The sequence below is a fragment of the Macaca nemestrina genome, chromosome 14 (genome assembly GCF_043159975.1).
Source record: "Macaca nemestrina isolate mMacNem1 chromosome 14, mMacNem.hap1, whole genome shotgun sequence".
Taxonomy (NCBI): domain Eukaryota; kingdom Metazoa; phylum Chordata; class Mammalia; order Primates; family Cercopithecidae; genus Macaca; species Macaca nemestrina.
This window is the reverse complement of record NC_092138.1, coordinates 12,428,267-12,443,008: the sequence shown is the minus strand read 5'-3', so window position 1 is coordinate 12,443,008 and position 14,742 is coordinate 12,428,267. Positions and strand designations below refer to the sequence as shown.

Below are 14,742 nucleotides of genomic sequence, written 5' to 3'. Positions count from 1 at the left end.
ACATCAAGGATCACAAAAAAAAAAAAAAATGCATTCCAAAGATTGAGCAGGCAACCTAAATGAGCCAATTATAAGCAGCGAGAGACAACAGGGTATGGGGAGGACTGTGGAGAAGGATCAAGCAGATGCTCCTTCTAAAGGGATGGTAACTTGTTATCCCAATGAAACAAAGGCTCAGTATTGCAGGACAAGCCAGCATTTCATGTAAAATATCCACTCTCCTAGTGAAAGTAATTTCGGTTCTTTAAAAATACAACATCACTGTGTAACCATTACCTTAAGCCCATTAAAAATCTACCTAAAAACAAACAAAATCTCGTGATAGAGTTAAGGAGGTAAACATGACTTACCATTACCATTACATCCCAAAGGATGAAAACCTAATTAAGTCGCAACTAGTTATAAATTAACTATTTTTTTATTATTTTAAAAACTACCAACATTTTTCACAGAATATTTTTTTACCTTTTAGAAATAATACTAAAATTGTATAGAAAAACTTAAAACGAATAAAAGTTTATTAAAATCAAGACTTACTTTGGGTTATCTAAGTCATATACCACACGATCTATGATATCACTCTGATGTATTAGCCTTTCAATATCTTGAGCAATTTTTGTCCTGAAATCATAAAGGTTTAACCAAAATGTATTATTATACACTAATGTACAACTTTCTCCAAAATAAATTTTGAATGAAAAAAGTGTATGATAAAAATTCTTAAAATAAAAATGATAAATTCCTCTACCTACATATTTTGCATACAAAAAAATTAGCAATACATAACAAGACAAAAATCAGTATCAGAATCTGAGTTCTAGAAAGTAACCACATAGAATACAGCCACAAGTCCAATCATTAAAAAAAAAAAAAAAACCTTGAACGTCTATTTATGCCTTTCCTCATAGAAATGGTGTGGTTTCAGTATCTAACCCTTGGGCAAATAATTTTATATACATAATAGCAGCATTACTAGAAGGTATAAAGATCTGAAAAGCCAGAGATTATATAAGAATAATTTTTTTAAAACCCACCTGTCTGGAATTTAGCTAAAATGCAATTGGCAGTCAGCCTGCATGTTCTGTAGAATCTCTCCTCTCTTTTGTGGTAGGAAAGGAAAGGTAGAGGGAAGGGAAACATCTGTTTGAGGGAGCAGATGATGATTCCCTGAGCACGCAAAATTCTCTAGACTGGATCTCTCCCTGAATCACGCCAACAAAATAAACATTCACTAACTAGAAAATTCCTATAATCCCTGCCACCGTCCTAATAGACAGTGTCACCCATAGAACCCACAATCTTTACCCCATCAATATTTAAGCAAATGAAGACAATGATCACCAAACTGTGACAAAACAGGTGACACCAAAATATAGCCAAAACAGAACAGATTTGGTTCCTAAAGCCAGACTGTCTGGAACTCCGGGTAGACTGGCCACAAAGTCCCGCTAGTGTTAATACATGGCTACTTCTCATGTAAAACTTATTCTTAAAGAGGAAGGTGATTATATGCACTGATTTAAATTTCGAGTTTGTTTGCTTCAACTGAAGATAAGTAATGCAGATTAGAACTGTGGCTTATAGATTTATTGAGAGCAGGGTGAGAAAGTGTACCAAAATAGTTTATAACAAAATCTCAAGAATCCATTAAACACTGACAGTCTTAAACTTCAGGCAAATCTGAAACTAGTCTCCTGCACAAAGATACTTTTCCATGATTAAAGGATATTAACTCTCATATAATTTAGAAATATATGTAACAATATTACAGTATAACCTTAAATTTAAAATAAGCCAAGAACCTACGCTAATTGAAAAATTAAAAATTACCAGGAAAATATCAGAAGGTATGATAGTTAAACATATAAAAAAAAGGGATATTAAAAAAATAAGTACAATACAGCTGGGCATGGTGGCTCACGCCTGTAATCCCAGCACTTTGGGAGGCCGAGACGGGCGGATCACGAGGACAAAAGATCGAGACCATCCCGGCCAACGTGATGAAATCCCGTCTCTACTAAAAATACAAAAATTAGCTGGGCGTGGTGGCACATGCCTGTAGTCCCAGCTACTCAGGAGGCTGAGGCAGGAAAATCATTTGAACCCGGGAGGTGGAGGTTGCAGTGAGCCGAGATGGAGCCACTGCACTCCAGCCTGGTGACAGAGCAAGACTGCGTCTTAAAAAAAACAAACAAACAAACAAAAAAAAAGGTAAAGTGCTAAAACTAATCTTAATCTACTAAACAGTTAAGAATAATTTACTTTTAATTTTATTCTATAAAAAATAACTCATTACCGACACAGTAGTCTATCAGGAAAAAAAGATGTAGTATCAAAAAATCAAGCTGCACATTCTTGATGTAAGTTTAATGTCATAACTTTAAAATGCCAATTATAAAGAAACAAGCTTTTTTAAAAGCTCTCAATTACAGTAACACATAAATAAATTCAGAATTTACATTAACCAGACGGTCAACAGTGAACAATATGGCACTTTCACATACTCAAATATACCACATGAAAATTTAAGTGGTCAAGAATGGGTGAATGACTAAATATATCTATTTGTCAGAATAATTTATTTAATTAATAAATAAGGTTGACATATGCCACAAATATGTAAAAAATTCACAAAGGTTTGGTTTTTTATTTTTTAGCAAAATATTATCAGAAGGCTAGTTTTAACAGCTCAGTTGCACAGTGATGTTCCATAACGCAAAACAGGGTCAAAGAGCTTGGGTCCTACAGGGGCCAGTAGGTATGAGAAATGAATGAGGCTGACAGGCAGGAACTGTGGAAAACCAAGGACCACAGCCTCGGTCTAAAAACAAGCTGACTGCTGCTAGGCAGGAAACAGAGGTGAAGGTTGTTGACAACCTTCAAGAAACACCAGAAACTTGGACTTGTTTGGGAGATGTGGAAATCTCCCAAATTTTAAAGGCTGGCAATGGGTAAAAAAAAAAAAAAAAAAGCCCCTCTGCAAGTTAGGCCAAATCATGTGCAAGTTGAAAATAGCCTAGATACCTGTTTGTAAACCTCTAACACTGTATTTTGGGGGATATAATTGCCCATTTATATTAGACTAGATCTAAAATACTTGAGGGAAATCTTTGCCCTGCCCTAAGCCCTCTTTAATAAAGAGGAAAGGCGGGGCATGGTGGCTCACGCCTGTAATCTCAGCACTCTGGGAGGCCAAGGCAGGAGGATCACGAGGTCAGGAGTTTGAGACCAGCCTGGCCAATGTGGTGAAACCCCATGTCTACTGAAAATACAAAAATTAGCTGTGTGTGGTGGTGGGCACCTCTAATCCCAGCTACTCAGGAGGCTGAGGCAGGAGAATTGCTTGAACCTGGAATGCAGAGGTTGCAGCGAGCTGAGACTGTGCCACTGCACTCCAGCCTGGAAGACAGAGACTCCATCTCAAAAAAAAAAAGGAGGGGAAACAGCTTTTCAGACATGTATTTCTGTTAAGCAGATCAACTTTTATAAAAGAATGACAACTCCTTCTTCCTTTACCCTAGCCTCCTATTGAAATACATGGCTTTCCAGTCAAAACAACAAATATTCTAGGTACTCTCAGGGACTATCACCTCAAACTTACTGCCATTCAACACTTACCAAAGACTGGGCACGGAAAGGAATAATTTATGCAGGACTGTCTGGAAAATATACAGCCTATTCAGTCCATACTGAAAAAAATATGTGATACGTGGCCACCAGCAAAATTGTACGTTGTTAGGTTTTCAACCACAGAGCAACACTACAAGAAATAATTTAGTAAATCTCATTGCTATGTTTATTGTAAGAACATTATGGGAAATGTTCATCACATAACAGTATGCTCTGAGGTTCCATATTATCATCTGTATCTGCTAGAAAGAAGATTCAAGAGCATCTTCTTTACAGAGAGTATAACATATATATGTGATCAGTACATATATATGATCAACAGGATAGGCTCAAGATATAGACCAGGGTTTGGCTCTTGGCTCTGCCATTTACCAGCAGCATAACTCAACAACCTTGAGCTTCAACCTACTCTTCTGTAAAATAAGAGAAATAAGAGCACCTTCCTCATAGAGCTGTTATAGTATTAAATGGCACACTTTATATGCATATATACACTGCATATAAAATGTTTGTTACTGAATTGTGTGTCTGGCCCACAAAATGCCTTTAATAAAAGCTATCTGCTGTTTTTGCTCCTATCAATACTTCTTCCAGTACTGCCTCAATTCCAGAAGTACTTGTGTTTTCCAAGCCATTCTGAACTTCATGTAAGAAATCTACGGTTTTGTTTTCCTCATTTTGCCTTTGCCACAATTCTTTATCTACTTTTTAATTTAAAATTTCTGAAAAGGTAATATGCTGGCATTACACAAAATCAAGTATGACATAAAAGCATAAAATGACAAGTCTCACTTATTAACACAACCCGTATCTTCCATCCACATAATCAGGGAACTACTTTTCTTCCAGATTTTACTTGATGAAAACATAAATGTAGATTGCTTTTCCCTCTCTCTGATACAAAATCTAAAGTGTCATAAAACAAGCACCTTGTTTATTTCATTTCATAATACACCTTACAGCTCTATCAGGGTACAGGCAGCTTTTTGTCCAACCAGTGCACATTATTCATAAAAAGGTTATACCATAATTTATTTAACAAGTCCCTGACAGATAGGCACTTGAGTTGTATCCAATCTCAAACCAATTCTGCAGTGAAAAACTTTGGATGCCACTTCACACATACACAAACTATGTGTGCACACAGACATGTGAGATTCGAGATAAACAGATCTCACAAATTCCCAGATGTGGGACTGACATGTCAACGGAAACATGCATGTTAATCTTGATAGAATCTGTCAGATCGTCCTCTACCAGTGGTATTCTCAACTGACATTCCCACCCTTAATGTACGAGAGAGGCTGTTTTTCCATAACCTCATCAATAGAATGTGATGTTCAATTAGATTTTAGCCAATTTGATACGTGGAAAATGATATCTCAGTACATCTTAATTTACATTTCTCTCATTTGGAGCGAAGTTAATCATGCTTTTGTGCTTGTCACTGTTTCCTTTCCCTTATTTTTCATTTTATTTTCATAAGCGTAAATTTTTAGTACCTTGAATGTTTTTTAAAACAGGCAATACATATTATATAAAATTATAATAAATTTATAATAAAACTTTTTTTTTAAATACAGTTTTGGTTTTTTTTTGTTTTTGTTTTTTTTGCCGGGCACGGTGGCTCACACCTGTAATCCCAGCACTATGGGAGGCCGAAGTGGGTGGATCACAAGGGTGGGAGATCGAGACCATCCTGACTAACACGGTGAAACCCCATCTCTACTAAAAATACAAAAAATTAGCTGGACGTGATGGCACGCGCCTGTAATCCCAGCTACTCAGGAGGCTGAGGCAAGAGAATCACTTGAACTGGGAGGCAAAGGTTGCAGTGAGCCAAGATCGTGCTACTGCACTCCAGCCTGGGCGACAGAGCAAGACCCTGTCTCAATGATATATGAAAAAACAATGGAAAGAAAATAAATCAAAATGTTAATAATGGTTATCTCTGCAGGATGGGACAAAAAGTGATTTCTTCTTACTCTCTAATGTTACAGACTATAAAAGCAGGAAAAAATGCTAAGCATACTTTAAAATAAGAGATGAATTTAATTTTAAATCCAACTTAAACCAAAAATATAGGCTTAAGTAATCATCAGTATGTGTTCACAATACAATTTTTTAAATGTCAGTGTGCTACGTACATTGAGATATGAATCTTACTTATAATGGACTGTTTCTCTTCCATTTGGAGGTAAAGAGATTTTTAACCAAGTTTTATTCATTTTATACTGAACTTTCTTTAAAACAGTGATTGCACATAAGAAAACTGTACAGTAGAAATTCAAAATAACAATCAGGATATTTTCACTGAAATAATTTAAAGGAGTCTAATGCTTCCTTTTTCTGAAAGTGATAAAACAGTAATTCTTCATTAATTTTGACATCATTCATTTACAATGCATTCAGGAAGGGACTGTGATAAGTTGGCAAATAATTCACAAAATGTCATCATTTGCTCAAAAAATAAGATGCAGAAGACTAGACAAATAAGCAAACAAGAATTACCATCCTCAACGTATTTTTTAAAATAAGCATTTCTGAGTACTTTGGAAATACCTTTGACCTAAACTATATTTGACATTTTATCACAAATACAGAACCATAAAGCCTTCAGAGTGGCTACAGGGGTCAGCAAACTTCTCCTACAAAGAGCCGGATAGGCTTTTCAGGCCACATGGTCTCTGTCACAGCCATTCAACTCTGCAATGGTAGCACAAAAACAGTCATAGATAATGCATTAAAAAACAAGGCATGGCTGCATTCCAACAAAATGTTATTTGTGGACACAAATATGAATTTCATATCATTTTCATGTGCCACAAAGCTTTATTTTCCTCTCAATTGTTTTAACCATTTAAACATGTGAAAACCACTTTTAGCTCATGGGCTGCACATAACCAGGCAGATCTGTTAGAGTTGGGATGGATTTGGCACACGGACCACAGTATGCCAACCCTAACCTAGGCGAATGACCACCAAACTTTTTTTACTGTGACCAACAAGAAACACATTTTAAAGATCACAAGCCTACAAAAGAGAAACAGAGAGGTGAATCAAAAGAATTATGAAACAATACGTAGCTGTACTACATGTGACACACTGTTGCGTTAATATTGGTTCCTAATGAGCATCAATCCAAATCTGACAAACACTGATCTAATCTTTGCTTTTAAAAAGTTGAGAAAATTGGTATCTAGAGAGATAAAGTTATTTGCGCGCACACACACACACACACACACACACACACACACACACACAGAGTGGGAGAGTTAAGTCTAAAACTTGCTTTTCAGAGAGCATCCTGCCCTGCCCTGACAAGATGTCTCACCACGCATATGGTCTCACCCCTCTCATCAAGTCTAACCCAATTATCCAAGCATTTCCACTATACACATATGTTCTTCCAGTCTCACATTAGTGTTACTTGGAGGAACAAATAATTTCGAAGAGTTTCCTACCCATTATTCAAAAATAATGGGTAAAAAGGTGAAAAGGGAGAGTGAAGGCTTTGGAATATGCACCTATTAAGATCCACACTGCACTGCTCACCATAACTCCCAAATAAACACTTGAAAAACTCAGTTGACCCCTGAACAATGCTGGTTTGAACTGCACAGGTCCACTTATTTCTGGATTTTCCTTCCCCTTTGCCCCTGCTGAAACAGTAAGACCTACCCATCCTCATCTTCCTGCTCCTCAGCCAGTTACTTAACAGGAAGAGGACAAGGAGGAAGACCTCTGTGGTGATCCATCTCCACTGAATGATTAGTAAACACATTTTCTGTTCCTTACGATTTTCTTAATAACATTTTCTTTAACTTACTTTATTGTAAGAACACAGTATATAATACATATAACATACAAAGTAAGTGTGCACTGTTTACATTACTGGTAATGCTTCCGGCCAATAGTAAGCTATTAGTAGTAAAGTTTTGAGGGAATCAAAAGTTATACTTGAATTTTCGACTGCACAGCGGCTGCTGCCCCAACCTCTGCACTGTTCAAGGGTTGACTGTATTTGCAAAGAATACGTAAAATTAGGAGGGGAAAGGCAATAACTTTCAAATACCAAAGTAATATTGTCTATTATACAATCTGTAATCATTTTTAAATAAAAACACTTTACGTTTTGTAGTAGTCATGGCTAAGGTGATTAACATTATTGGGGAAGTCCTATACATCTAAGTCACATAAATAGAATCACATTGCTTTGTTGAAATATGAAATCTTCAGCCCCAATAATGCAATCATTCTCAGGACTACAACTTCGTAGTGAAATATGGTTATACTCCCGCTGCATGTCAACTATCTTAATACCCACAGAAATGCTGGCAAATATGGCATGAAAATGGAGGGACAAATATGATGAAAGGTGTTCTTTGAAACACAGGGTATACAAAGCAGTCAAACTTGGTAAGAGTCACCGCCAAACAATTATATGATGATGAGACTAGCAGACAAAGGTTTTAGATTGCTTCAGAATTTATGACTTATTTCTGCAGCAATAAATCAGAACACATCTCCATCAAGGTCATGAAAATCAAGGGGAAAACATCTCCATAGGGAAAGAAATCTTTGAAACTTCTGGAGAGACGTGGATCACTTGATTCTCAAAGGCGTTTTGGAGCCAGTCCTGCTTTTCTCATTGCAAATTTTCTAGGAGCAAATACAGGTAACAACGGAGTTGATTTTGTTTGGTGTTTTTTGTTTGTTTGTTTGTTTGTTTTGAGACCGAGTCTTGCTCTGTTGCCCAAGCTGGAGTGCAGTGGCGCGATCTCGGCTCACTGCAACCTCTGCCTCCCGCGTTCAAGTGAGTAGCTGGAACTATAAGTGCCCAAGTAGCTGGGACTACAGGCACACGCCACGACACCCGGCTAATTTTCTGTATTTTTAGTAGAGACAGGGTTTTACTGTGTTAGCCAGGATGGTCTCAATCTCCTGACCTCGTGATCCACCTGCCTCGGCCTCCCAAAGTGCTGGGATTACAAGCGTGAGCCACCGCGCCCGGCCAACAACAGTTTTTTAAATTTCCAGGTTTTTTGTGTTTGTTTCCTTGAGTTCCATCTCCTTTGCACTTTAACTTGCACACCAACATATCTATGTCTAAAGCACCTGTACCAACTGTCATCCACCTTTTGATTTCTTATCATCTACTTACCTCACACTATCAAAAATGTATCTTAAAGCTTTGTTTTGGACTCAGTAGTATATTACACTGTACACAGGCAGTACGAATGTCAGTTACTTCAGGAAAAAGTCCTACAGATGGCCTAATATATGGAAGAAGCTGGACTCTAATCTGTACATTTGCAGGACAATTCTGAGGTCCATGTTTCAGAAACAAGGTGAGAAAACTAATCATAAATATTAAGACACAGAAGGTTGGAGAAGAGTCACAGTAACTCCCAACATGTATAAATTCCTCCATCATCAGGATAGGCTCGCTCAGGGAGAGAGAGGAAGTGAAGCTGGGAACCATGGATAGAACAATATTACCTGAAAGGTCAAGCAAGCCAGGCAATGACTGGGTTAAGACAAAACCCAGTATCAGAAATAGCAGCTCAAAGAGGACAGAGGTCACCAGAGCTGAGGGTGGCAGTCCTCAATCTGCATACAGACATTCACAGAGATATGACAGCTAGTCAAAGCCATCATGCATTTACCTGCAATACATCTACACTTAATTAAAACATTAAGTTTCTTTACATATTGATATATACAATCAAGTAAACAGAGTTTAGCACTGGTTATCGAATGTTGCTCAGAAGCACTGCTTGGCAGGGATATATGTCCCTTGCTAACATAAACAGGTAAAATATCTAAATAAGTGTCTTGACCGACGAAAGCTTTCACAATATAAAGTCCAGGAGAGGAAATAAGAGGGTTTGTTGGTAGTTAAAATTAAGGCTGAGAATCAGAGGCTTATACAAAATTGTGCCTCTTTTCTAAAATCCTTCTTCCTTCTAACCTTACCTCAAATATTACAGGCTAGTAAGAGAAAATACTTTCAGTTTGAGGCAATTTAATAACAAAATTTGCTTTCAGGCCTTAAAGAGCACTTAAAATTCAGGAAGTGCCTTCTGTAGTCAAAATGACATCTTCGACTTTGGAGAGATAAAGACATCAGGCCTAAGAGATGATGCTGAAAAGAAGAAATACCAAGTTGCTGCCTGACTCTGACCCACTCCAGGTGTGTCCTTCAGATTCTTCAAAAAGCAGATGCCAAGGCACAATGAGATATGCTCCTGTGGGCCTCTCCTAAGGGGAAACTTGGAAGAGAACCAGTGAGACAGAGTTCATCCTCAATCACTGTAATTGTTCTCAGGGTTACAACCCCTCATCTCTATCCCTCACAATCGATTTACTTACTTACTTACTTACTTACTTACTTACTTATTGAGACAGAGTCTTGCTCTGTCACCCAGGCTGGAGTACAGTGGCACGATCACAGCTCACTGCAGCCTCTGCCTCTTGGGTTCAAGCAATGCTCCTCCCTCAGCCTCCTGAATAGTTTGGACTACAGGTGTGTGCCACCACACCCGGCTAATTTATGTGTTTTTAGTAGAGACAGGGTTTCACCATATTGGCCAGACTGGTCTCAAACTCCTGACCTCAAGTGATCCACCCACCTTGGCCTCCCAAAGTGCTGGGATTAGAGGGGTCAGCCACCACACCCAGGCCCCAGGATTTCTTTAAATCCCTCTCACCCTCAGCTATCACCTCTGCAGGTCTTGATAACCTATCTGATTAAGCAATCCAAACTCTCATTCCTAAGCAGTGTGGCCCCCTGGGAATCATTCTCATTCCAAGGTGGCTGTAATGTGTCCATTCACAGTTAAAATTGAGGAAGGGAGTAGGCAACAGGCTAATCACTGGATTGCCTGTGTTCCACACATAGTCAACCCATCGCCACTGTGTAAACACAACCCTATCTCCATTAGCTGATCTGGGTCAATCACTTGTGTCAAGATGGTATGTTTTTCCCCTCACCTGCTGGTCTTAGACACAAGGAGTCCAGAGTACCCCACTGGCAACCAAATCTTGTTACATTGTACCCTGTGGTAAGACTGAGCCCACTTTGGGAGCAAGGACTTCTAACCCTGCAGAGCCCAGAGGTGGAGGGACAGAAAACAAAAAGTCCCTGGGTGGATACTGGATGCTACACTAAATAGGGCCACTTCTGTTCCCACCTCCTGGTTCCCAGGCTTGTGTATTCTTTCTACGGAACTATGCAAACATTTCTAATTTAGTGTATGTACTGCATGCTGCAAGATGGCAACCCAACCATGCAGAGGATTTCCTGAGTTAGAGCTTTGCATGGGCCTTTTGAAGGCCACTGTAGCACTCCATGAGGCCAGCTGCCTCTGGATGGTGCCAACTGTAACATGGTAGATGCCCTGGCACAGACCCACTCCCATACATATTTCCCAGGGAAGTAAGTCCCCCATTCTTGATGCTATGATGTGTGGGATGACACATCTGTGAATCAAGGGGCCAACCAGTGGCACTAAACATACACTAAATTGCCAAGTAAAAATAATGAATTATATAAGATGCTACAGGTAAAAAAAAAAAAATAAGACACAGTTATTTTCTCAAAGGAACTTATAGTCTAAAGAGAATCAAATACAGCAAGTTCTTCCTTGTTCATTACATACTACGCTTGTTACAAGGGTATACTATTTTTTTTCAGATACTGATATAAGCCATTATCATAAAATCTTCACCATAATCACCAAAACCAGTCCCGATGCAACAAAAAAGGTATTTTTATAGACAAATATTCACTCGTTGGCAATATTTAATATTATTTGTAATATCTAACCTCACTCGGTAATATTTAATAACCTTAGCTACTGCTTTTATGAATCCCGTATTTTTATCTTATATATTTCCAATTAAAATTTTAAACTTTACAACAAAATAATACTGTCTATATTGCTTCATTTATAGTCTATTTTTATTTTTTCAATTTTTAATTTTTGTTAGTACATCGTAGGTACACATATATATATTTATGGGGTAAATGAGATATTTTGATACAGGCATACAATGTATAATAATCACATCAGGGTAAAAGGGGTATCCCTCACTTCAAGCATTTATCCTTTCTTCCAATTATACTCTTTTATTTTTTAAATGCACAATAAATTACTGTTGATTGTAGTTACCCTATTGTGATTTATAGCCTATTTTTAAATCATATACTTAAATCAAGTTCAAATGAAAAATCACTAAGTTAACAAATATTGCTAAGGTAATATTTATTCAAAGATTATTAAATAATCTGTTGTTATATTTTGAGATTCAGTATTAACAGAAAATTTCTAAACTATCTAATGGTCAGGTTTATCATTCTGGCTTCATCTGAATAAGTAATAAGCTCAAGAAATAAAGTAAACCAACAAGGACAATTTCAAAACAATGCAAAATTTCCAAAGCAGAATTTAAAAATACAATAACTTATAGCTCACAGTAATTATCTTCCTAAATGCCCGAAGTAATTTTTTTAAGACTGCCTCATATCTTGACAATAGCCTTATTTAGAAGAGGGGAAAATATGCAACTCACCTCTGTACACCGTAAGGCCTTTCTAAAATAGGCTCTTTGAATGGAGGCGGAACGTGACCAAAATAATCGGGATAAGCCACCTCTGAATATTCCGGGACAGATTTTGTATTTTTCACAATCTCAATATAGAGGTCTGGGTCATGGAGTGTTGGTCCATCAGGTACTTCAACCGATGCTTGTTCTACTGATGAATTTGACTCTGTATCTTCATCATCTTCAGTTTCAACTCCAGTGCAGCAAAGCTTCCCTAGCTGAACTGTTCTTCCCTCAAACAGAACATTTCCACAAGTAGCCATGTGTGGACACGCTTTAGCACATGTAAGGACAGTAAGAGGAAGACTGCAGTCCTTCTTCACTTCTGCAGTAAAACCTGGGGCTGTTTGAGAAGGAATATTCTGCAATGTAATTCGGTCCAAGGCCTTTACAATATCATTGTTTAAACCATGGACTGATGAAATAGTTCTATTTTGATCACCTGGCTGCTGTTGTAATGTTCTATCATTATCTTTAGTATCTTCTTTTGCTAGATCCATAAAGGTAGACTTCTTTTCACCTTCATCTTCTTTAGAAGATATGTTTTCCTTCATTACAACTTTTCTTAAATTGCCAGAATTCCCAGATGTTTCCTCTCCTGCCGTAGGAACAACAATAGGACCACGTACTTTTCCCTCAAATACAAAAGGCTTTGGTTCTTTGGAGATTAAATCATAGTCCTTTGAAAATAAAAAATATGTTTAATCTTTTAACTATAAATATTAAAACATATTAACAAAACTAATACATTCATGTTGTATATTGTTTCAGACATTTTTGAAAATTTTAAAGATAGATAAAACAGGGTTTGTTTTCATTTCACTAAAAAGACAAAATTTTTAACCATAACAAATTCATAACACCTACTTTACTTTTTCTATTATAAAAATAATGCCTACATGTCACAGAAATGTGGGAAATCTTAGAATTCTAAGTAGAAAAACATAAAGACTCCAAAATCCTATTAGGGACAACAACTAAATTGTTATTCATTAATTCAATAACATTACAGTGTCTGTTTTGTGCAATATTCATGAAGTGTCTATTTTGTGCCAAGCCTTGTTTCAAGCACTTAAGACACTTAAAAAACAACTCTTCCCTTTTGTAGCTTACATCTTTATAGGGGTAGAAGAGAGGACTGTCAATACAACAAGTAATAAATACAATATATATATTTATATATAGAACGTTAGAAGGGTAAAGCACTACAGAAAAAAAAAAAAAGGAGGAGGGAGGGCAAGGCTGGGCCCGGTGGCTCACACCTGTAAGCCTAGCACTTTGGGAGGCTGAGGCAGGCGGATCACCTGAGATCGGGAGTTCAAGACCAGCCTGGCCAACATGGTAAAATCCCGTCTCTACTAAAAACACAAAAATTAGCCGAGCATGGTGGTGGACACCTGTAATCCCAGCTACTCAGGAGGCTGAGGCATGAGAATCGCTTGAACCCAGGAGGTGGAGGTTGCAGTGAGCCGAGATCATGTCACTGCACTCTAGCCTGAGTGACAAAGTGAGATTCTGTCTTAAAAAAAAAAAAAAAAAAGGAGGGCAGGACAGGCAGGACGTAATGTGGATTGGGAGTACCAAGAGAGCAGAGGTAAGTGGCAACTCTAAATGTCATTGGTTAGGGAGTCTCACGAGCAGATGAAATAGAAGCAAAGACTTTAAGAAGGTGAGGGTACCACACAAGGGGCCATTCCAGGCAGAGAGGACTACAGCACATAGCTCCCAGAGTGGAAGAATGCCTGAGGTGTTCAAAGAACAGCAAGGATGGGGTGGCTGGGAAAGAATGGGCACGATGAATGCCACGATGAATGCCAAGTGCTGGAGAGCCTTACCAACTATAAGAATTTGGGTTTTTACTCTGAATGAGATTGGAAGCCATGACAGGGAAGAATGCCATGACATGAGATATTTTTGAAAGATAAGATCCTAGTGCAGGGTTTCTGAATGACAGCAGCCAACACTTTGGGCCAGATCATTATTTTTTGGATGATTTAAACAGATAAATAAGGTGTATATTTAAGTCATTTCCAAAATTTGGCTATTATACAAAACTGCAATAAAAATCTTTTTGCAAAGAGTTTTTGCTTTATTTATAATGATTTCCTAAGCACTGAAATAGAAGTGCAGAATCAGATATTATAATCAATTTTAATAATGCAAACTGACCAGAACACTAAACTCTCCAAAAACACTTGTATTAATGTATATTCCCGGTAACTATACATAAGAGTATCTCTTTCAACTGCTGTCTTCTTTGCCAACATTCGATACCATAGTTTTTAAAAAAACATTTTCTAACGTGGTAGATAAGAAATATTATCTTGCTGCTATTTTACTTTGCATTTCTTTGACTACTAGGAAGCAAACACTTTTCTATACATCTGTTAATCAGCTGCAATTCTTAGGTAACTTTTTTGTTCCTGGATACAGGGTTTTCTTATTTTATGGTATAAATTTTCATGTTAAAAAATTTGTATACACATACATATACAAATCCTC

The 14,742-nt window shown here is 37.5% G+C and overlaps 1 protein-coding gene across 1 annotated transcript in view; it reads right to left on the bottom strand.

Moving 5' to 3' along the window:
• Window positions 1-14,742, bottom strand: part of LOC105498760 (ATP/GTP binding carboxypeptidase 1) — a 203,351-nt gene that overhangs the window by 84,179 nt on the left and 104,430 nt on the right. Inside the window, 2 exon segments of the mRNA XM_011771082.3 lie at window positions 538-621; window positions 12,208-12,920. Coding sequence (XP_011769384.1) covers window positions 538-621; window positions 12,208-12,920 — 797 coding nt within the window.